Source organism: Aquarana catesbeiana, linkage group LG05, assembly GCF_042186555.1.
Source record: "Aquarana catesbeiana isolate 2022-GZ linkage group LG05, ASM4218655v1, whole genome shotgun sequence".
In the NCBI taxonomy this organism is placed as follows: domain Eukaryota; kingdom Metazoa; phylum Chordata; class Amphibia; order Anura; family Ranidae; genus Aquarana; species Aquarana catesbeiana.
Genome location: NC_133328.1, coordinates 84,966,808 through 84,992,415, shown reverse-complemented (window position 1 = coordinate 84,992,415; position 25,608 = coordinate 84,966,808). Strand labels below are relative to the sequence as shown.

The 25,608-nt window shown below is 43.9% G+C and overlaps 1 protein-coding gene across 2 annotated transcripts in view; it reads right to left on the bottom strand.

Moving 5' to 3' along the window:
* PTPRN2 (protein tyrosine phosphatase receptor type N2) overlaps positions 1-25,608 on the bottom strand; it is a 1,455,485-nt gene that overhangs the window by 934,677 nt on the left and 495,200 nt on the right. For both annotated transcript variants that reach the window (XM_073629933.1, XM_073629934.1), the window contains one exon: positions 23,374-23,536. In XM_073629933.1, the coding sequence (XP_073486034.1) occupies positions 23,374-23,536 (163 nt within the window). The remainder of the gene's footprint in view (positions 1-23,373; positions 23,537-25,608) is intronic.

The following is a 25,608-nucleotide window of genomic DNA, read 5'->3' as shown; positions in this document are numbered from 1 at the left end:
TGGCTGCAGGAGCCCTAAGGGCAACACAAAAAGTGCCTAAAGGACTGCAGGTTGTTCCCCAGAGCTATAAAGCATTCACAAATTACTTGCACATTGTTAATAACATACATATATTCCTTTTGTTGTTGTTGTTTAGGGGGTCACATGACCCCCTATTTTTGGATTATTTTGGATACATTTTAAATGTCATGGGAACACACAACAAAATGTCCATTTTGGTGAAGTTGTTATCTGATCCAGGACTTCAAGTTCCAAAAGCCTGTGCTGCAACTGCCCACTGCAGTAGAGGGAGAATGAAGATAAATGACACCTCTGGTCCCATCTCCTATCATTCAACAGTGCAAAGCCCGTAGGAGCAATAACCAATGGTATACACATGGATTTTTTTACTTAGTAATTCACATGATCATTGATTTCTCAAAATAAATGTTTTGCCTTCTCATATTTTGCTTGATGTACGTTCTGCTCATATAACATTTTTCCTCCCCACCTTTCTGGAGCTTCTATCAGCCATTCACAGAAGGGGTTTCTGAAGGAGGGCCTAGCAGTGATGGAAGGATGGCATGTGCTGACAGTGCAGAGACTTACAGGCAAACTATGTAGTCTAACTGTGGGAGTCATATTGAGGGCTGACAATGCCGATGCTGTATTAGAAGTTAGTGGTTGAGTATTGTTGCCCTTCAACAGGAAGTTGTTTTGCAATGAGAGTGACTGCCAAGATTACCAGGTTAAACTCCTGAGACTACTTCCTCAGGAGCATGATAAGAACAGTTAAAGTTCATATATATATATAATAATAATTAATAATATTTCCTCCTGCATGTGACCCTTCTTCTGACTTCTCTGTTGAGATTGATAGCACAACTATTAGTTCCCATGCACACCAGGGTGCTAGGTGTAACCCTGGACTCTGAACTCACTTTTTAGCCCCCCATCCAATCACTGTTCAAATCTTGCCATCTCAACCTCCACAACATCTCCTTCTTAATCAATGACACAGCAAAGCTTCTAATTCACTCTTTGGTTATCTTTTATCTTAACTACTGCAACTCCCTCCTCATACCTTTACATAGGCTATCCCCTCTTCAGTCTTTTGCTAAATGCTGCCTTACCAACCATTCAGGGGTTTCCACCCCTCTCTGCCGATCCCCTCCATTGGCTTCTGCTCACCCAACAAATAAAGTTAAACGTACTAACAACTTACAAGCCATCCACAACACTGCCACCAACTACATCACTAACCTGGTCTCCAAATACCAACCAAATCATTCAGTCCTCACAAGACCTCCTGCTCTCTAGCTCCCTCATCACCTCTTCCCATACTTGCCTCCAGGACTTTACCGGAGTCTCTCCGATCCTCTGGCGCGCCTAACCCCAATCTGTCCGACTATCTCCCACTCTGTCCACCTTTAGGTGATCTCTGAAAACCCATCCCTTTAGAAGATTACCACAACATTTTACCACAGTTATATAGGTGTAACATAGATCACATGCTCAACTGTAATGAGTGAATTACAAACAAGTGTGGTCAGGGAAAGGGCACACATATAACCAGGAAAAACATGGAGATGGATCATAAACATATATCAAATAGGAGTATGGTTGTTAAAACAAAACAGAATATAATATATTAACTCCTAAATTAATCAACATGTATTATACCATAGAAAAAGACGTGCTTGTATATAAAGAGTTTAAAACATTATTTTCCAAAATATTAAAAATACACGTGGTGTGCATTTATGTATAGCAAAAGATATATGTGTATATAATAGTAAACACCTAAATGCAGAAACATAATGAAAATGACAAATGAAAATAAGAATAAATGTGTGAGTATATAAAAACATAAATTTCAACTGAAATATATATATCTATATATATAGATATATATATATCTATATACATCTATATATATAGATATATATATCTATATATATACAAAGCATGCACAAAAACTATGTGCACCGATGTCTATTTATTGATCGCCCCAACAAGTATTTTTATTAAGTCTAATAATAGATAACCCAATATAGCTGGTGGTTAGTAAAAATAATAAAAAGATAAGACTAGGCGACCTGAATGGACAAAGGAAAAAGCTTAGAAACCTCACATAGAAAGAAACCACAATACTGGGTAAAGCCCTGTAGAATATATGTATATAACAACATGATGGAATAATGATTCCACACGTTTATTAATACTACATGGAGCCTACTACATAGAGACGACCCCAATTATGATCAGAGAAAGAGAAATCGATGAAGGAAGATCTCATGATGCGAGACAAAAATAATCAAGAATATTACTGGGCCCATGCATAATCAAAGTAAAAATATGCATAATGGGTTCCATCGACTAAGTCAATCAATGGGTTAATGAATGACTGTAAACCCATCTATGGACCAGTCATTCCTGGACTACCCACAACGACATGGATTTTGAAGTCATTAACAAACAGATGCATATGTATATAGCAAAGAACTGTTGAACCAACCAATTCGTAGATAAGTAAATAATGCATGCTATCCATTGTAATAAGTACTTCAAAACCACTAATGGTTCCCATGGTCATCACATTATCACATCATGGCAATATCATCCATTGTAATAACAAAGGAAAAAAACTGCGCTATATAGTGAAAATGCAAAAAATCAATATATGCAATAAACACACACACATATAAATCCAATGACATCAGATCTTTAGTGCAAAAATAGTAGCAAAGTCCATAGATGTTGAGGAGATAAGAGTAGTCCCCTGGCAGTTCTCCGTGGAAATCAAGTGAGAAAGTACATATGCGCTTACCAGATGGAAAGCACAATAGGCACGTCTCAGGACCACATCCAGGTCAGACTGCTAAGCAATGAAACACTCCTCCAGATACCACTATGGATGATTAGCATGTAAACTGGGTTCCGGTGTCCTATCCTCGATATCACTCCGTACAGCGTGGCTCCAACCATACAACTCGAATTAAACACATAAGGGTAGAAGAAAGGCAGCCATAGCGTGAATCCGATAAGGTACTTTATTTAAAATAAGGTAAAACACTTACAAAATAGTAGTTTAAAAAGAGCAATCGCCGGCCGGCATGCGAGCGTTGAGTGTTAAGTTGAGTGCGATGACGTCAGAGCGTCAACCTCCCACCTGATGTCATCGCACTCAACTACAAATGGGCGCTCCTTCTTTTTTGATGAAACAATGATATCCATCAGCTTGAGTGAACATGCTGACAAAGTGTCTGTCCATTCTTTCTTGAGATTATCATCTAACAAATCCGGGGATTTTTTTGATTATCCAGGATAGGCTTTAGAGAGAAGCCTATCCTTCATCTAGCTAATAAACTTTAACTTTATCCATCAGCTCATCCCCCCACAGTTATTTATATTTTTTTTATCACTTGACCCTCCCTCCTAAAATATAAGCTCTAATGAGCAGAGCCCTCTGATTCCTCTTATATTGTATTGTAACTGTACTGTCTGCCTTTCTTTTGTAAAGCACTGCGCAAACTGTTGGCGCTAGATAAATCCTGCATAATAATAATAGTAAGTGAGTTCACATTCCACTTAATAGAAGCTGAGTTTTCCTTTAAAAGTGGAGAGGGAGCCTCTGTGAATCTGTGGCATCATTCACATATACTTGGTGCAGAATTATCTCTAATTTGGACCACTTTAGTGCAACATTTTTATTATTACTGTAAATGTTTTATTTTACAACTATATTATTTTACTATAATATTACAGTTTTACTGAAACTTTGGTATAACATAATTGTCAGAAAATGTGACTCCTAATTACTGCATCTATTTTTCTGTCTTATGCATGGTCAATAATTGCCAGAGATTATGCTGTACTATTGTTCTACCATTGTATTGTAAAAACTTTATTGGTATATTTACTTTATTAAAAATCCCAGAAGGTTACTTGTCCTTTTTTAATTAGGTATAATCATGAACATTCTTCAGATTTCAGCTACAATTATGAGTATATCTGAGGCTGTGTTTATTTATGCAGAAAACGAATTCCATACATACACAGACTTATTTAATAAGGCAGAGAGCAGAGTGCAGTAACCCCTATCATCCAGTTAGAATTCATCATTAAACAAATGCTGTGAAAGAGGAGGGGAGAGGAGATATACAATGTACTTGTTTCCTTCACTGATTAGGGTTTTAGCATAATTTTACAATATCATGTCTAGGGCGCTCTACTTGTCCGGCGTGTCTCCTTGTAATTTGACTACGGACATAAAGCTAAGACAGGCTATTTTTTAACCAGTCTCCAGTTTGATGACCAAACAGCTGACAAAGGAAGGTTAAGACCAAAATGGAGACTGAGTGAAAGACTGTGTAGCTGGGCATCATAGCCAAAAGCAGGGAATTCTCACTAAAAGTGTTACTAAACCCACAACAATAAAATTAGTCTATATATGTAGTAAAACATGCTTGTTATACTCATTGTGGAACCTAAGGGTTAATCCTCTGCATTGTGTAAAAAGGCTGTTTGATCATGTCTATTCTGATCCACCCCTTCTTCCACTGTCCCCAATCTGCTGATAAAACAGAGGCTAGGGGACAAGCTGCACATGCTTAGTTTGGTGTATTGCTAGAGAGTTGTTTTTTTTTTCTTGGGAGAGTGCATGTGATCAGCACAGGGCCAATCAGCACTACCCAGGGTCCTGCAGACTCATAGGACAATCAGGGGAGAATGTAAACTCCCCTACAAGCTTTAGCCAGACAGTGATAGACATCAAAAGATTGCTATATATTGCTGATGAGAAAAGATGTTTGGCGTTTCATAGTTACTAAAATAATTGCATTTCCATGTTCTGTGTACTGTGGGAGGCCAGATATAGTGAATGCAGGGTCCTGGATTTAGTAATACTTTAAGGGTCGTCTACACTGGCGACAGGCCACTGAAGAGCAGTCCACAGCATTATGGTGCCTCCTCACTACCTGTTTTAATCACCCCCATAGGGCTGCATCACCGGCAGCTGTGGTGCAACCCCATTCACTTGAATGGGTAGCATTCAGCGTTGGTACTTCCTGCCAATGGAATGCAACAGTGAGTGTTATTTTGCCCAATTTGGACATTTTCACTTAGGGGTGTACTCACTTTTGTTGCCTGCGGTTTAGACATTAATGGCTGTACACTCACTACTTTACATTGTAGCAAAGTGTAATTTCTTCAGTGTTGTCACATGAAAAGGTATAATAAAATATTTACAAAAATGTGAGGGGTGTACTCACTTTTGTGAGATACTGTATGTGCCTTCAGCCTATTAAAACCTCTCTGTGTTTGTTTTCGGTAATGGTCAATTGCACGGATAGGTCTGCCCTCCGTGACTAATATATATACACTGCAGCAGAAGAGCTGCATGTCTGTTCAAAGGACCACACCGTCAGTGTACGGTATATCGCAAAGTAGGATAACCCCTCAACAATAACATGCAGTAGTCTTTACAATGTTCTTTCCCTGCCCAATCTTCACCCTTAGACCAACTTGATACCTTTCCCAACCTGTCACTACTCCTAAGGATGTTGGAACATAAAGCAGGTGTAGCAGGATGACCCTGTGCTACTGTGTAAAATGGTGGTGCCAGGTTTTGTGGGAAACATGCCTACTAATGATGCAGGTGGGTGCTGCATTTATATTAGAGCCAGAGATAGAGTTCAGGGCCCCACCCTCATGAGGCAGGTTAGTGTGTCTGAGGAGAGCCGTGCGAGAAACTGCCATGCGTCAAGGTCGGGACAGAGAAAGGCCCGAGCATGAGAGGACATCCATGAGGGACAATAGAGAGCCCATGTGGGACAAGAGAAGTAGCTAGGGAAGTGTACAGAAACAGTCCAAGAAGGACCAAAGCAGCTAGGAAGCTTTAAGTAAGATGCAGAGCTGAGGTGCAGTGACTGGGCATAAACACTGGGATGTGTTTAATGGTCAAGTGGACCACAAAGGTCCTGCTACAGGACTCCGGCCTGCTCATCTCCTGGTGAGACTATCCTGAGGATCGGGACCTGGTACGAACATGCAGCAAAACCCATCTCCACCATCAGGAGTTCTGCTGAATACCTGCTAGTATTTAGACACCGCACCTCGGGTGAGCCCACATCATCTCCCAGGGTATGTTTGTATATTCATGCTGCTGGTTGATCGGAGTCTCTCTACCTCTATAGCTACTGGTCTCCACCTGAATCTTGACTGTGACAGTTCAATGTCACACCACCAATGCCACGTCTCTTCATACCTAGGACTGATAAGTTTGAAAGCCTTTATTCATTTCGGGAAAGAATTTTGGAAGACATATTTAGGTCCTGGCATCCGATTTTTTTAAATATTACAATTGCACATCATAGGAGACCACGTGCTGTCCCTCTAAACAAGTGTATCATTGCCTGACTGGAGTTCTTCTTTCACTGATATGAGTTTACTACACTGACAGGTAAATGGCTGCTATGGGTTATAGTCAATTAGATATCATAACAGTTCTTTTAGCTAACTTATTAACTAAGCCTGAAAGAGCATAAACTGTTTTCAGGGCAGACCTGACATGAAAGGACTCCTGCGGTGGTTATAAATTTATAATATTAGATTTAACCTTTAGAACAGTTTTCAGTAGTTTACTGTACAGTACTACTTTTGAACAAAAATCAATAATATATAAAGGGTAGAAGAGAGCTTGGCATTCTAATAAGAACTTAAAAATATGGCAGATTGACAGAAGCCACTTGGTCTTCTATTACTAAGTATTTCTTCTAGAAAATCATGTTATATTTTATTTTGAAAACTGACATATGAAAGGTCAGGTGGAGATTTTATTTTATTAATACAACAATGTATTTGAGTGACACCGATAGTTGGGTGTAATACTGGTTTGGGATCTGTAAGCCCTGAAGTCATGTAAACAAGATTTTCAGGGTAACGGTTGTTACACAGATAGATATGGGTTTGCTAAAGGTACATGCCCTATGAAAATAGAAACGCAATCTTCAGATGGACACAGTGGACACGGCTTATCTTTGACTCAGTTTCTGTTTTTAATAGATGATCCTGGGGTAGCATTATAACACTACTATACCCAGGGTCATGAATCTCAAGCGTTCAAATAGGTGTACACTCTAATAGCCCCTTCAGTTGAATTGCATCTAAAAAAAATTCTTAATAGGAAGGGGTTAGACACTATATCAGTTTTTTAGTTTGTAAATGCACAGGAGCCTCTGTACAGAATGCTTTCCATTCATTCATGGTCCAGTGCACCTGAGGCTGCAATAAAAGGGATTGAGGAATCTATGTCCTCAGTTCATTTCTCTGTTTCAAAAATGAGACATCAGGGGTCTGGATCCCCAAAATCAACAGTGTTATAAAACATAAACATAAATAAAAAAAATAAAATTAAAAAAAAAAATTAAAAAAACGAAGGGCTCATTCACAAGGGTTCAGTGTGAATGAGCAGTTTATTTGTGCGTTTGGAGCCACCTGTAACTCTATGAGGATGCAGCGACTGTACAAACACAGCCATGGGTCCTAATTTGACAGGTGTGCAGGTGTGTCTAAATGGCTCTGAATGCACACTGTCTGTATTTGGGGCCGTACAACTGCATGCACATGCCAGTCAAATTAGTACCTGCAGTTGTGTTCGCACTACTGTTGCATCCTCATAGCATAACAGACTGTCCACACACAGCTCACACACAAAACTGTCTAGCCATAGAGATTTCCTTTCAATTCCTGTCTTGGAGACAAAACAAGAAGTGAGAGGAAAACTCCCCAAAGTGAAGGGAATTCATATACTCACCGGCCACTTTATTAGATACACCTGTTCAATTGCTTGGTAACACAAATTGCTAATCAGCCAAAAACATGGCAGCAACTCAATGCATTTAGGCATCTAGACGTAGTAAAGACGACTCAATTAAGTTCAAACTGAGCATCAGAATGGGAAAGAAAGAGGATTTAATTAACTTTGAACGTGTCATGGTTGTTGGTGCCAAACGGGCTGCTCTGAGTCTTTCAAAAACTGCTCATCTACTAGGATTTTCAAGCACAACCATCTCTGGGGTTTACAGAGAATGGTCCGAAAAAGAGAAAATATCCAGTGAGCGTCAGTTGTGTGGACGAAAATGCCTTGTTGATGTCAGAGGCCAGAGGAGAATGGGCAGACTGGTTCAAGATGAACAAGGTATGCAGAATACCATCTCTGAATGCACAACACATCGGACCTTGAGACAGATGGGCTACTGCAGCAGCAGAACCAGGTGCCACTCCTGTCAGCTAAGAACACCAAAATTGAACAATAGAAGATTGGAAAAACATTGCCTGGTCTGATGAGTCTCAATTTCAGCTGTGACATTTAGATGGTAGGGTCAGAATTTGGTGTAAACATGAAGCATGGATCCATCCTGCCTTGTATCAACAGTTCAGAGTCTGAACACATGAGGAGAAGATTGAGAGCATCCATCTGATGAGTTTATTATCGCAATTTGGCAAACTATCTCCACCAACCATCTGAGGCAACCAAGGGACTGAAGGCATCGGAGGATCCACCTGTCCCCGCAGAGGGCTCAATCTGTCTGAGTATATGACCCTGCTCTTTAGGGGATCCACCAGCTCTGGTAAGAGTTCCCATATATAGAGCTTCATTTTCAGGTTGAGACCCGTCTTTCTATCACTTGAGGCATCAGGGGGCGAGGGCGGTGACTCGGAATTTCTACCTGCAGTGGACTCATTGTCCAACTACACCCATTCCTCCATACACTTATCAATTTTGTATATGTGTTTTTTAAGGACACTGCTTTCTGCACTATTGGTGCATGCGGACACTCACTTCATCTATGTATTTAATGATGCACTATTGATGCATATGGACACTCACTTTATTAATGAATTTATTTATTCAATTCACTGCATGTGTTTGTATTATTTGATTGATTTATTGATGTACTTTGTTTTGTACGCTCAACTCTTATTTTGTTTATTTACATTTTTTTTTCTCTATAAGAGAGATTGTTTAAATTCAGAGCTACTTTATTTACAATTTGTACATTAGCACCATTAGATATTAGATGGTTTTTGTTGCTGCTTTTTCTTTATCCTAGCGCTGTATTGTTTACATTTCTACTGGTGGTGGTGGTGTAATGGTGTGGGGGATATATTCTTGACACACTTTGAGCCCCTTGGTACCAATTGAGCATTGTTTAAACACCACGGCCTACCTGAGTATTGTTGCTGACCATGTCCATCCCTTTATGACTACAGTGTCCCCATCTTCTGATGGCTCCTTCCAGCAGGATAGTGCACCATGTCACAAAGCTCAAATCTTCTCAAACTGGTTTCGTAAACATGACAATGAGATCACTGTACTCCAATGGACTCCACAGTCACCAGATCTCAATCCAATAGAGCACCTTTGGGACGTGGTGGAATGGGAGATTCGCATCATTGATGTGCAGCCAACAAATCTGCAGCAACTGCATGATGCTATCATGGCAATATGGACCAAAATCTCTGAGAAATGTTTCCAAAACCTTGTTGAATCTATGCCACGAAGAATTAAGGCAGTTCTGAAGGCAAAATGGGGTCCAACCCGGTACTAGGAAGGTGTACGTAATAAGTGTATCTTAGAGAGCTGTCACCAGAATGTTTGTCCCCATTAAAAGATTTCCCCTCACTTCCTGCTTCCATGACAATTCTTTTTTTTTTTTTTCACAGAAAAATGTTATTAAACAAATCAGCATTACAGTACAAGAACATAGTACAGTCATTACGGTAAGAATAATTACAGTGGGATTTACCCTAAAACAATAACTATTGTTTATCAGTTGTTCCAGATGTGCACACAACAGAATTTTCACTTAACCATAGTTCTCATGGCTCATGTCATCTTAAAATTCTTGGATAATATGAAGTAAATAACCCAGTATTCAATCAAGCCTAGTAGGGGCGACGGGGGGGGGGGAGAAGAAGGTGGGGGGGGGAGGGGAGGGAAGAGGAAGGAAGGCAGGGGGGGGGGAGGGAAAGGGAGGAAAAGGAAGGGGGTGAAGGGAAACGGGTATAAGAAGAGTAGACTTGAGATGCAGGATGTCCTCTCCTATGTTTCATGTCTTACTTATGGGGTAGGGGGTTCGGGGTCCCTAGAAGCGCCCATCCAGGACGACCAAATTTTGTCAAACTTCCCTGGACATTGCCTGCTTTCGAACGTTAGTCTATAGAGGGGAAGTACCTTGTTCACCGACCTTATCCACGAGGCCAGAGTAGGAGGCTCCTCCAGTTTCCATCGCAGTAGAATTTCCCGCCTAGCGTAGTACAATGCGAAGGTTAGACACAGTTTATCATACCTATCACCCTCAACATCCTCCAGATGACTGAGCAGTAGTATTTGGGGGTCAACCGGCAAGTCTGAGCCTATGACATTGCCCAGTGTGGAGGCCACTGCTGACCAAAAGGGTCTTAATTTGGAGCAAGACCAGACCATGTGCCAGAAAGTACCCACTTCTTGTCTGCATCTCTAACAGTTGGGATCTCTTTGGTGGTATATGCACGCCAGTCTCTGTGGGGTGAAATACGCTCTGTGTAGGAACTTGAATTGTATGAACCTATCCCTTGCAGCGATCATGGAAGGAATGTAGGAGATTAAACACTCCTTCCACTCCTCTTCGTCCAAAGAGGAAAGTCATAAGCCTGCCATCTTTAACTATATGTTTTAATGTGAGGATTCCCTTTTTTGCCCAGAGAGAGGGGTCCAGTATAGTGTAAAAATGGGAGAGTAGAGGGTTACCCCATAGGGGCATGTGGGGTGAAATGTGGTTGGGTTTCCTATAGATTTTCCTAGCCTCCTGCCATACCCTCACAGTGGTCCGCATTGAAGTTGTCATGGACAAACTGGCCCTAAGACCGCGAAACGGGAGATTGCTAAGGGCAGCGAAGGAACCCTGGATGGCTGCCTCCAGAGTGACCGCCGGATTCTGCGTGGGCTGGGAGAACCACCACCGAATCGTGACCAAAACAGCTGCCCAGTAGTAGATTTGAAAATTCGGTAGCGCCAGACCCCCCCCCGAAAGCGGGAGGTATAAGATCTGTCTGGCCACCCTGGGTGGCCTCCCAGCCCAAACAAAGTGTATCAGCAGACTCTCCAGCCTACGAAAAATAATCTTAGGGATGGGTATGGGTGTGTTGCAGAAAAAATATAGATATTTCGGGAGGTAAATCATTTTTAATAAATTTACTCTGCCTACCGGGGTCAGTGGAAGGGAACGCCATGCAGTACACCTAGCCGTAAGTTGTGCCATGAGTGGACGCAAATTGTTATCTATGTAGTCTTGGACTTTACCGCTAATTTTTATCCCCAGGTATTTGAAGTCATCTACCCATTTAAGCTGTGGGTGAGGTATTCTAGGGGTCGAGGGATGGAGTGGGAAAAGAACCGACTTATCCCAATTAATACGAATCCCCGAATACCCACCAAATCGGTTAATCAGTTCGAGTGTAGTCTGCAAAGAGGATGACGCATCCGCTAAATAAAGCAGAGCGTCGTCCGCGTATAGTGATAACTTCTCCTCAATGGGACCCACCTGGAGTCCCCTTACCCCAGGGTCGGCCCTCAATAATATAGCCAGGGGCTCCATCGCCAGAGCAAATAGACCCAGGGAGAGGGGACACCCCTGTCGCGTACCTCAAAACAATTGGAACTTTCCAGAGAGGCTTCCGTTAGTACGTATTCTTGCTGAGAGGTAATGATATAACATGCGGAGCCATTTCGTGAAACCCAGGCCAAACCCGAATCGCGAAAGCACTTCCCATAAGTAGCCCCACTCGACGGAGTCGAAAGCCTTTTCCGCATCGAGTGAGGCCACCGTTCCATTATTCGCCTTGTCCGCCCTGTCTATGTGGGTATGGAGACGTCTGATATTAATGTCAGTTCCTTTCCCGGGCATGAAGCCTGTTTGATCCCTGTGGATGAGAGCAGTAATTACCAGTTTAAGCCTGTTGGCCAGTACTTTTGCCAGTACTTTTGCATTCACATTCAGAAGGGATATAGGGCGATACAAGGAGCACAACGTGGGGTCTTTCCCTGGCTTGGGGATCACCACTATGATCGCTTCGCTCATAGTGTCCGGGAGTTTTCCGAGGTGGTCGATGCAGAGAAGAGGCCCTGAAGTTTATCGACTAGTTCCGCAGCATATTGTTTATAAAACTCCACAGGGACGCCATCGCGTCCCGGAGTTTTCCCTGTCTGCATTGATTTAAGAGCCTGTAATATCTCTAAGGACGTGATTGGAGCATCAAGCTTGTCACGATATGTTACAGTGAGGGTTGGGATATCAATGTCATCTAGGTATGCTACCAGATCTATAGTCCACCCTGGACCCATAGAGGGATTCGTAGTACTCCGCAAAATATCGGTTGATTCTTTCTGCGGTATGAATCAACTGTCCCGAGGAGTCCCTAATATGTGAGATGCTCATTCCGCCTGCCTGTTCCCTGGAGAGCCAGGCTAACAGGGGACCTGGCCGCTCTCCCTGCTCAAAAATCCGTTGGGATTGAGCCAGCATTTTCTTCTGGGTAAGAGAGGTACGGAGACTAACCACCTCTTTCGTCATAAGTTGTAGATGCGAATAGTGCGCAGGGTCTCAGGTACAAACAAAAAGAGCCTCCGCACTACTCGCCTCCCTTTCAGCCTTAATCAAGTCTGCCCTGCGCTCCTGTCGGACTCTGGCAATGATGGTTTGGTAATGTCCCCTCGTCAAGGCCTTAAAGGCATCCCACACAACTACGGGGTCGGCCGAGCCCTCGTTTGCAGCCCAAAAATCAAGCATTTCCGTTCTAAATTGGGAGTCTACTGCAGTGTCTGAAATCCAAAATCTGGAGAGCCTCCATATCCTTTCTACTGAGCCAGGGGAAAGGTCCAATGACAACAACAAGGGTGCGTGGTCGTAAATTCCCCTAGGCAGTATTTGTATGTCTGTGACCCGTGGGAGGACTTGAGCCCCTGCGAAGACCAAGTCTATGCGGGAGAACGTTCTATGAGAGGCTGAGTGGCATGTGTATGCCCTGGTCTGGGGGTGACGCCACCTCCAGACATCAGTCAGACCAAAGGTATCCGCCCACTCAGCCAACCCAGGGCAGTGATGTCCTGCAGGAGTTAGTCTATCAAAGTCCGGGTTAGGGACCAGATTAAAATCACCCAATATAACATTATTGTCCGATGCAAAGTCGGCTATCTTGCTAGTGATCTGATTGAGCACCAGCAAAGAGGCTGGAGGAGGCAGATATAAGCCCACAATGGTCCACGTTAGAGTGTATATTTTAGCGTGAATAATTACATACGGACCATCAGGGTCCAGGGCCAAATCCAAGAGCCGAAATGGAAGTGACTTCAATACCAGTATAGTAACACCTCTAGAAAATGAGGAGTGCTTGGAGTGGTAGTGGTGTCCCACCCATGGTTTTTTAAGGGCCAGAACCCTGCGTCCTGTTAGGCGTGTCTCCTGGAGTACACATATATGTAGGTTATAGGTTTTAATGAATTGGAACACCAGGGAACGCTTGACCGGGGAGTTCAGTCCCCTGGTGTTCCAGGAGATGATGTTAAGGGAGGACATGACCACTAGGAATATGGAGAGTGTTAGGATCAATAGAATTCACGGCTCCCGGACTGGACCCCATCCCCCGAAGTGGACACATCTGTAAACAGTGCAATGCTGATGAGTCAATTTTTTTTGTACAAATATCAAACAAAAACAAAACCAAATTAACAACAGATAACGGATACCAAAATCTAAAGTAGATGAAATTAGCCCCATTAGGGGAACTTACCCCACCCCCCACCCCACCCAACCTCCCAGAACTGAGGCGGGTTTCAATCCCTAACTTATACAGCTCTCCGGCTGCAACAGGGGGTCCGTGGAAGAGGCAAACTCACCCCCCCCGAGACTTCACACGGGGGGAAGTAGTAGATCAAGCGTCTTATGTACGTGAGATCTCCGCTTGTGATACAGCAGGCTGTGGGGGCTTAAAAAGTCAAACGAAGGGAAGTAGCCATAATGCGACCTCACAGTAAATTCGATCCATCTTTTGGGCGGAGATACCGAACCGGAAGTCCAGCATTCCTCAAGGAAACAAGCATATGTAGAAGAAGGTTTATACTTCAACGATGTCCTGACCAAGTTCTTTGGCAGGGGCACTATCTTAGAATTTCCCTGGTAGTGATCATCCCCCCATCAGTCCGCACACACCATGGATTGAACTGGGCATAACTTGTGCAACATAATAAGTCATCCATGTGGAAGTTCGTGTGATAACGGAGACCTGAGCCCAGGCTATGGTGAGTAAACAACAAAAGGGGGTCACACAGCAAATACCAGGTAGATCATCAGCGAATCTGTGGTAGCGAGTCCAGCCAGGCAGAAGCCTCTGTCGGAGTGGTGAAGAAGCGGGTTGTCTCGCCGTCCTGGACTCTCAGACGGGCAGGGAAGAGCACACTGTAGCGAATGCTGCGTGATCGTAGAGCCGCTTTGACTTGGTCAAAAGATTTCCTGAGCTTCTGGGTCTCTACAGAATAGTCGGGGAAGATCATCAACTTCGTGTTCTGGAATCTGAGTTCCCCTACGTTTCTAGAGGCACGGAGGACTTCGTCTCTATCTCTTAAATTAAGGAGACGGAGGATGAAGGTGCGAGGGGGGATCCAGGAGGCCCCGGCTTAGGCGGGATGCGGTGAGCCCTCTCCACTGTGAAGTAAGGTGACCAGCGGGCCTCGGGTAAGAGATCACGAAGCAGACCCTCTATAAAGGAGGTAGGGTCGTTTCCCTCCGCCCCCTCCGGTAATCCGACAATGCAAAGATTATTACCCCGGTTTCTGTTTTCCGCATCCTTGGCTCTGTATTCAAGGGCCTTCACTTTGGTTTGAAGCGTATGGAGTGATGCTCCATGTTCCGCAATGGTATCTTCAGTGGTACTCAGTCTCTGCTCCGTCTCAGTGACTCGCGATCGGATTTTATCAATATCTTGGCGAATTAGACCCATATCCAGCTGGACTGCTTCAATCTCTGTTGTTAGCGTGGATTGGCAAGTAGCAATGGCCGCCATAACATCCGCCAGCCAGGGGGGCCGAGAGTCATCCAACTCCATAGTGATTGTCTGCGGAGCCCTTTGGGTGCTGCGTGTATGGAGGGCCTCCGGGGGGGACAGCTGAGTGTCGGCGGGGAGTCCGATTGTGGTGGGAAGGTCAACTTTTTACCCCCTTTGTTATATTTTGCGCTGGAGTTCCTGCGCCTCATTCAGGTAACAGTGGCCCAGATCTGGGCGATTATCAACAGCTGGGTGTGGGAACCTGTCTGCAAAGAGAGGGGTACTCAGGCAGTAAATAGGGCAAAGTGAATGTCCCCTTTAATAGTTCTCCCCCTGACCTGCAAATGTATAGTGCAGAAGCAGACTAGTTCAGGCCTACACTAAGCCACAAGGATTTTCAGCCCATCCACCTCTCTGCACAGCCTGGGTGGGAGGGATGTAGGCGCTCTAGGATCTGCTCCTGCTATCAGGCAGTCCTCCTCAGCTGTCCCAGGGTCTCCTCTACCAGAGTAGGAGGATCCGGCGATCCTCCAGTCACACTGACAGGCCGGAGCTCCAGGAGAGGCCACGGCCGCAGCCTAGTAAAACGTGGGGAGGGGAGAGACAGCAGGGCCAGAGCACAGGGTATCTACCGTTGAGAATCAGCTCACCCTCCTCCATCCAGAGTCTGCGGCATCTGATGAGGCTCGGGAGTGGGTCCGACCATGGCAGAGGCCTCCGGTCCACTGCGCGGGCCGGCAGGAAAGGCCGCGGCTTCTGCCTAGTCACCGCGGTAGGCCGGGAGCCGATCTCGGGCCAGGAATCAAAAAATCCCCTCAGTCTTTGATGGATAGGGATTCCCTGGGTCCCCCCCAGTCAGCAGGGATACGATTGCTGCAATATTAGAGCCGATGAATCCGGATTTTACAGACGGAGTGGTGGAGCTCACTAAAGAACCAACCGCTCACAGCGCCATCTTGGCCACGCCCCCTTCCATGACAATTCTTAAATGTAATATTTTACTTTGCTTTCTGTCTCCTTTACAATAGTCACCAGGACAAATAGAGGGGTGAACTCCCCAGTGGGAAACACAGACTGCAATAAAATCTTGACAGAAGGTCTAATTCTTCCCCACTCTATCCAAAACGGTATAAGAATAGTTTTGCCTTAACATACGCTTCACGTCCTCATTTAAAACTAGAAAAGCTACAATTTCTGGGGAAATTGTGTGAAGTGTTCTTGCCTCTACCTACAGTAGTCTACAACTGGAGTGGGCGGAGTAACTGGGTGGAGTGGCTTGAGTAACTGTGAAAATTGTTAAAAAGCTTAATATTTTAAAAAGTATGAATAGTAGTAAAAAAGTTGAAGAAGTCCCATAGTAATAGCACACCAATCGGGAACAATCCGCACATTTCAGTATATTACTGTCTATGTAGTGTAAAAGCTGTGGGAGGAGTTAGGGTGGTAAATTTGGCTATAATACAATATGCTATAATATTTGGCTGTACAGCTGCTGCTATGGCTTCTTACATTTAGCATATTCTTTCTTTCACACTCTATACACACACACAGTGTGGATAGGCTGGTCAAGATCCCTAATCTGAAGGTCAACTGGGAGGTTCTGGTGTCTGCTCCCCACTGGCACCACTTTAGATCCACTTACTCTAAGAGCTCATTACCACGTGCAACATCCTTTGTCATCCCTCCCGCTGTTGGTTGCTTTTTAGAGGGTGGTTGACAGGTGGCTGGGAAGCAATACGTTGCCTCCTCACCTCCTGTTTTAACCCTAGAACAGGAGGTAAGGAGGTGGCTGTGGCCCCATTATCTTTAATGAGTTATGTTCGGTGGTGGTACTGCCTCTGCCTTTGTTTATGTAGGCAGTCCAGGGGTGGTAAAACCACGGTTCAACTACTTGCTTTTACTGTCTTAACAGGCCCGAAGTAGGCAATCAGAGGTGCATTACTCTTGTTGTAGGAGATCTAATTCCATCTCTAAATTGCAGCATCCTGACAGAACGTTCTGAAAAAAAGCAAAGAATGAAAGTTTCTAGCCCAGCTCCATCTGTTATAGAGCCCAGAAATGGAAAGAGCGTTCTGTAAGGTTGCTCCAAACTAGGGTTGCCACCTTTTCTTAAAGCTAAACCCGAACACTTTAGCTGGACATGGCAATTTTGGTTTTCATAGTATACACTAAAGCAGTGGTTCTCAACCTTGCTAGTGCCGTGACCCTTTGATAAAATTTTCCAAATTGTGGGGACCCCTAACAGTAAAATTATTTTCGTAGCGTGGGTTGTCAGCACCCAAGGCAAGACAAGTAATTTGTGCCCTTAATGGACATTTAGCGCTCCCTGAGTCCCTTCCACTTGTACAGTATTGAAACCCTTTATGGTACATTTTAGGATGCACCACTCTCCTCCTTTCTTTCTCTATGCTAATTTCTTGTTTTTTCCCCATCCCTCTCTCTAGCCATCTTTCTTGTTCTTTCTCTTATTCTTTCTCTCCCTTTTTTCTTTGTTCCTCCCCCTCTTTTCCTCTCCCTTCCATGTATTCTCTATTTTTATTCCTTCTCTTACTCCTTGGTGGAGGGCATGGGATAAGTGGCAGTGCTGGTGGGCAGTTGGGATGCATGGCAATGCTTGGGGGAATTCTGATCAGCCAACTTAGGTGCTCTTGATCAGGGTTTTGCTGATCTGAGAACTGTAGTGGGGACTTTTAATGGCAACTATAATAACAGGTAGTGTTACTCACTGTGGGGTTGATTTACTAAAGGCCAATAGACTGTGCACCTTGGAAAGTGCAATTGCACTCTGCAAGTGCAGTTGCTCCAGAGCTTAGTAAATGAGGTAAATCTTCACTTTGCAAAGAATACCCAATCACATGCAAGGAAAATTAAAAAAAAACAGCATTTTTGTTTGCACATGATTGGTTGAAGAAAGTCAGCAGAGCTTCTGCTCATTTACTAAACTCTGGAGCAACTGCTCTTGCCATGTGCAACTGCACTTTCCAAAGTGCACAGTCTTTTTGCCTTTAGTAAATCAACCCCGTGTCTCCGACTTTGTGGTGTCTCATAACAGTAACACCTATGCCGAAATCAGAAGATAGGGTCTCCTCCAACCCCTCAAACTTCACATTCCTCACCAGTCAGCTGACCTCTAGTCTCTGTCCCCCAGCCATGCTGTGAACTGAATGGGCGGCTGCGAAGAGGCTGGGTGGGCGGCCACAGGCTCCAGGGACAGCCCGGCTGGGCGGCCACAAAAAGTCTGGGAGAGCAGCGCAGGTTTCAGGAACAACCCAGGATTTGGTTACCTCTGGCAAATCATCATCCGACCCCCAGGTTGAGAACCACTGCACTAAAGGGTTGTAAAAGACCTGAGACACCTTTGGGTGCACCAAGGAGAGTAAAAATGCAGCATGCTTAGCACGGCACGGCGAACAGTGGGTGTGGCCAAATTGCGTTAACAGATGGCAACAGATTTCTGTGTGACTATCCCGGTTACTTCGGGAGCTACAGTCTGGTCTGACTAACATGTCTGGGTTTTAGGCCGACTGAAACACAAACACATGACTCAAAACCCAAACTGTCCAGGTGAATCCTGGACAGGTGGCAACCCAACTCCAAACAATCTTTTCTCAAACAGGGTTCCATGGAACCCTAGTGTTCCTCCTGAGGTTGTTAGGAGTTCTATAGCAGGGAGCAGTTCTGAATTGATCTCCCACCCACACTGAGCAGTAATAGCAGGAAACTGTCCATTGAATACTAACGTACTGTAAGGGGTCATTTTACACTAATCACTAACATTAGGGGATACCACACTACCGTCTGCATTTCTTTTTATCATACCATTATTCATTTCATTTCACAATCACTACTGGAAATACTTTTGTTGGATACAGCAGGTGGTGTTAAAAATAATTTGCCCTGGGTGTCAAATACTCTAAGCACACAACGTTCTTAAATCTCTTATTTAAAACTTTCCTCAATTCACCGATCTCACTAATATGCAGAGAGCTGTGGGGATCATTTTTAGCAGGGGTTACCGAGACCTGAAAATAATTTCAAAGGGTTCCTCTGTGACAAAAAGGTTGAGAAAGACTGCTCCAAACATTTATCACCTTCCCTGAGCTCAGAGAACTGGTCTAACTACTCAGTGATTGTCTAGGGAGGATACGTATTCATAACTCTTCTCCAACAGACTAATGAAACCTACTCAAAAGCAGCTAGTAGAAGCAACAAATAACTTGGAAAATAAACTATTTTAGCACACACAACGGTAAAACAAAAAGTCAACTGGATTCAACCTGGCTGTATTTAACAAACACACAATAAAATAGAGGCATTAAAGAAAAGTCTCTATAGCTGAAATTTACTAAACCTCAAAAATAAATATACCTGCCTGTCATTCTTTTGGCATGTTTGGAAGATGGAGCGGGGACACACTAGTGGACAGGCACTTGAAATTTGCATTCAGCATATTGGGGAGGATATGTGCACGTTGTTTTCTCTGACTTTTCTACCAAAAACCTTGTCAAGGTATATTTTAGGGCTTCCTGACCACTTTCATTCATCCATGAAAAGGAAAAATATAAGGGCTGCTTGGGCACACACTGCAGCATATCCTCACAAACACTGCCTCTGCAGCAATGGCTTCCACAGGGTTCTTGACTGAGTGCAGAGTTTTCCCCATTTGTAAGAAAACCCCACCAGTTGGGTTCAAGCACCCTTTTACTGTCAGAATGAGATCTCCCAGTGTTGTCTATCACATCAGCGCTGTTCATAACCATCACAAGAGTGATATATATATATATATGTATGTAGCGCTGGTAGATTTTTAATCTACCGCTGATAGGTAAATCTTCTGGGTTACTTGTTAGGTGAAGTTAGAGGCTGAGTTGCGTGTAGTTCCGCACTGTGCCGGTGGGTGTCGTTGTCACCATGGGCTGGTGTTGGAAAGGCAACGTGTTGAAGCGTATGAGTGCTCCTCTGTCCCGGGGACAACTCGGTGGAGGTTGTCCTCCGAGTTGCATTCTGGGAGAGGGTATTTATGGGACAGACGCCATGTTTAGGGGTTCGTTTCCAGCCACCTGCTGGCCCTCCTGGCCGACAGGTATGCGTTAAGAGTACCACCTCATGGTCCTCCGTTCTAGAGGCCCACGTTGCTGCAGCGTGTGGGTGGGCCCAGAAGCCTGTCTGGGGCCTACCACAGCAGCAGAGGAATGGTCCTGAGCTGTCTATCCTGAGTGAAGAAGCTGGACAGCCGAGGAGATCCCAGGGGAGGACCCATCATGGAAGGATCATGCAGAGTGCTGGTCTGGAGAGGGGCCTGGTGACTCGGTTGGAGGACGTATCCCCAAGTAAACTTACTGCATAGTACTGCCAGGTTGTCTTAAAGGTTCAAGCACTGTGTCTGACATTCATCACAAACCAATACATCCTGTGGCAGAGGATCATATGGGTTTTATTCCAAACAAGTCTGTGGCAGAGACTTTTGTTCGTGCTACGTACTGGCTGTTAGGCAAGTGAGAGGGGCCTATCCAGGAGGGCAAAGATTGAATCCTATAGGAGGAGTGCATTCAACTACAAGTGTTCAATTCCAAAGAATGTTCTAAAAAATACTAAGGAAAGGTATTTGAGCTTCCCTGTAACTTTCCTTCTGCCTCTTTCCTGCTGCTTCCTTTATTACTTGTTCATTAAAGCATTGGAAAATATACTCAAGTGTTTGAAGCTTATACCGTCCAGAGGTAAACTCAACGGGACCCTAGACCCGATGCCGGTGAAACAGAGGTGTCGAGAGTGAAGGTAACAGCCCGCTTTAAACCAGAAGCTCCACCGAGAGTTAGTGCTACATATATATATATATATATATATATATATATATATATATATATATTGTCAGGGGTTAGCTACAGTGGGGATCACCTTCCCTTGGAAAAGGGTAGTCCAAACAGCAGGTTTTCTTACAAGCTGACTTGCATGGAAATTTAACCAACAAACAGAAAATAAATCTTTGCCATCCAGGCACTAACTAAACATATCCGGTTCCTAACTCACAGGTGAAGAAATTCTCCCAGTCACCCACAAAACAAAGATTATGCAAACCAGCTCTCTCGGGTTTTTGCCTTCCTGAGTCCCAAGCCAAGAGCAATCCTTTGCTCTAGACCTGCTTAATTTATACCACCTGTTGGTGGAAACAATTGGACTGCAAAATCTGGTCGGGAACCAACCCTGCCAATGTGGCTGGTAAAACCCGGACCGGATTCCACCTTAGTTCGGTGAGTACACCCCTCACATTTTTGTTAATATTTTATTATATCTTTTCATGTGACAACATTGAAGAAATTACACTTTGCTACAATGTAAAGTAGTGAGTGTACAGCTTGTATAACAGTGTAAATTTGCTGTCCCCTCAAAATAACTCAACACACAGCCATTAATGTCTAAACCGCTGGCAACAAAATTGAGTACACTACTAAGTGAAAATTTCCAAACTGGGCCCAAAGTGTCAATATTTTGTGCGGCCACTATTATTTTCCAGCACTGCCTTAACCCTCTTGGGCATGGAGTTCACCAGAGCTTCACAGGTTGCCACTGGAGACCTCTTCCACTCCTCCATGATGACATCACAGAGCTGGTGGATGTTAGAGACCTTGCGCTCCTCCACCTTCCATTTGAGGATACCCCACAGATGCTCAATAGGGTTTAGGTCTGGAGACATGCTTGGCCAGTCCATCACCTTTACCCTCAGCTTCTTTAGCAAGGCAGTGGTCATCTTGGAGGTGTATTTGGGGTCGTTATCATGTTGGAATACTGCCCTGCGGCCCAGTCATCCGAAGGGAGGGGATCGTGTTACAGGACATGTTGGTATTCATGGTTCCCTCAGTGAACTGTAGCTCCCCAGTGCTGGCAGCACTCATGCAGCCCCAGACCATGACACTCCCACCACCATGCTTGACTGTAGGCAAGACACATTTGTCTTGGTACTCCTCACCTGGTTGCCGCCACACACGCATGACACCGTCTGAACCAAATACGTTTATCTTGGTCTCATCAGACCACAGGACATGGTTCCAGTAATCCATATCCTTAGTCTGCTTGTCTATAGCAAACTGTTTGCGGGCTTTCTTGTGCATCATCTTTAGAAGAGGCTTCCTTCTGGGATGACAGCCATGCAGACCAATTTGATGCAGTGTGCGGCGTACGGTCTGAGCACTGACAGGCTGACTGCCCACCCCTTCAACCTCTGCAGCAATGCTAACAGCACTCATACGTCTATTTCCCAAAGACAAAGACTCTGGATATGACGCTGAGCACGTCCACTCAATTTCTTTGTTCGACCATGGCGAGGTCTGTTCTGAGTGGAACCTGTCCTGTTGAACTGCTGTATGGACTTGGCCACTGTGCTGCAGCTCAGTTTCAGGGTCTTGGCAATCTTCTTATAGCCTAGGCTTTTTTTCAGATCCTCAGAAAGTTCTTTGCCATGCGGTGGCAAGTTGAACTTCCAGTGACCAGTATGAGAGAGTGAGAGCGATAACACCAAATTTAACACAACTGCTCCCCATTCACACCTGAGACCCCTAACACTACAGAGTCACATGACACCGGGGAGGGAAAATGTATAATTGTGCCCAATTTGGACATTTTCACTTAGGGGTGTACTCACTTTTGTTGCCAGCAGTTTAGACAATAATGGCTGTGTGTTGAGTTATTTTGAGGGGACAGCAAATTTGCAGTTATACAAGCTGTACACTCACTATTTTACATTGTAGCAAAGTGTCATTTCTTCAGAGTTGTCACATGAAAAGATACAATAAAATATTTACAAAAATGTGAGGGGTGTACTCACCGAACTAAGCTGGAATCCGGTCCGGGTTTTATCAGCCACATTGGCAGGGTTGGTTCCCGACAAGATTTTGCGGTCCAATTGTTTCCACCAACTTTTGTGAGATACTGTATATAAACACTAACAATTTATGGTGATAACGAGATGGATAAGCAGACCAACAAATAACACATTAAATGGAATCACATTAACCATGTTTTACCTTGAAAAACACTATATTCATTTCCTTTAGCAGCTTTGAAATATTTCTCATAACATTTAAAACACAGAAGCACAAGACTATATGTCACATTCTTACAAAACGAATGTATCCTTCCATTCGAAAGTCTGTGTGGGAGTCTTATTTATAACGCTGAAGGTCACCAATTACAAAAACATCTTCTAGTGATGAAGGTCAGTACTACAACATCAAATAACAAGGTGAGAAAATATGTATGTGTAATCTCGTTCTATACTGGAGTCTGGGAGCTTCTTATTTTAAGAGGTATCATTACCGTAATGGGGGGCTGTTCACTCTTCGTCCTTGGGTAGTAGCTCGGAGCTACAGACTGTGGCAGGATCCCGAGATACTGGAGATATTGGTGAAAAGATTTGGCAAAATTCCTATTAGCTTCCATTTCATAATTTCTGTCACTTTCAGCATTTAAATTCTGACCCCTAAAAGAGAGAAGCAAGAACACAAGAGTACAGATATAAGTTTATTTATAGAAAAAATAGATCTCAATTATCAACTTGTGCTTAATACAAACTCTCTGTAAAACCTCAATCAGATTCACACCATTATTCCACAACTGTTACTTTCCACACAAATTTCAATCTGATTGGCTATTATGGAAAATTTAATGTGCAAATACCACAGCACTATTATTGTGATAGTGAGAGTGTTAGTGAAACAATAAACACTCTCCAGCCAATTTATTAGGTACACCTGTTCAATTGCTTGGTAACAAATTGCTAACCAGCCAACCACATGGCAGCAACTCTATGCATTTAGGCATCTATACGTGGTGAAGATGACTTGATGAAGTTCAAACCGAGCATCAGAATGGGGAAGAAAGGGGATTTAAGTGGCTTTGAATGTGGCATGGTTGTTGGTGCCAGACGGGCTGGTCTGAGTATTTCAAAAACTGCTCATCTACTAGGATTTTCAAGCACATCCATCTCTAGGGGTTTACAGAGAATTGTCCGAAAAAGAGAAAATATCCAGTGAGCAGCAGTTGTGTGGACGAAAATGCCTCGGTGATGTCAGAGGTTAGAGGAGAATGGGCAGACTGGTTCGAGATGATAGATAAGGCAACAGTAACTCAAATAACCACTCGTTACAACCAAGACCACAACGGGTACCACTCCTGTTAGCTAAGAACAGGATACCGAGGCTACAATTCTCACAGGCTCACCAAAATTGGACAATAGCAGATTGGAAAAACGTTGCCCCGGTCTGATGAGCCTGTGTCATTCAGATGGTAGGGTCAGAATTTGGCATAAACAACATGAAAGCATAGATCCATCCTGCCTTGTATTAACATTTTAGGCTGGTGGTGTAATGGTGTGGGGGACATTTTCTTGGCACACTTTGGGCTCCTTAGTACCAATTAAGTATTGTATAAATGCCACGGCCTACCTGAGTATTGTTGCTGACCATGTCCATCCCTTTATGATTACAGTGTACCCATCTTCTGATGGCTACTTCCAGCAGGATAATGCACTATGTCATAAAGCTCAAATCATTTCAAACTGGTTCCTTGAACATGACAATGAGGTCACTGTACTCCAATGGCCTCCACAGTCACCAGATCTCAATCCAATAGAGCACCTTTGAGATGTGGTGGAATGGGAGATTCGCATCATGGATGTGCAGCCAACAAATCTGCAGCAACTGCGTGATGCTATCATGTCAATAAGGACCAAAATCTCTGAGGAACGTTTCCAACACCTTGTTGAATCTATTCCATGAAGAATTAAGGCAGTTATGAAGGCAAAAGGGGGTCCAACTCGGTACTAGCAAGGCGTACCTAATAAAGTGACCGGGGAGCGTATATAAATAACATTATAGCCAAAATATTATGGAAAATTTCAGACAGTTCTTATTAAGTGTAAGGGTCCGTTCGCACTAGAATGCACCGCATTCCATTTGCACTGCCCTTGCTATCTGCAGTGGGCATCAGTTCAAAGGTAATGACATCTCAAATGCAGGTCGCAAACGCAGTGCGTTTGCTTGCATTGGATCACATGGAACAAAGGTTCCTGTGTGATTCCAATGCAGTTTATAGTGTGAATGGACCCTAAAAGTATACCTAAAGGCAAACTTTTTTTATTAAGATCTGCATAGAGCGGTGAGGAGTTAGAACCCCTGTCATGATTGTACTGCTGTCTGCGTCCCAATTAAATAGATTCACACTCGCTAATTGCCTTAATCATCAGTATCACCAGGAATGAAGGTGAGGGTAAATCCAAAATTTTGAGTTGCCACTAGGGCAGGGATAGAGGGCAAATCTTCCAACTGGAACACTTGTTCCCGTAACTACAATCCCTTATATTAGAAAAGTATCCTCTTACCTCCTCATTGAGTCTAGAGAACAGGAAATTAAGGGAAATATCCCTAATGAGACACAGAAAAGCTGACAGCAGTGTTTGCTGGGAGCTTGGAGCTGGGGTTGTGTCCATCCCTTTGGGGGTGCTACTGTAAAAAATATGTACTACTTAAAATAAAGCAGAATTGCTCAAGCTTC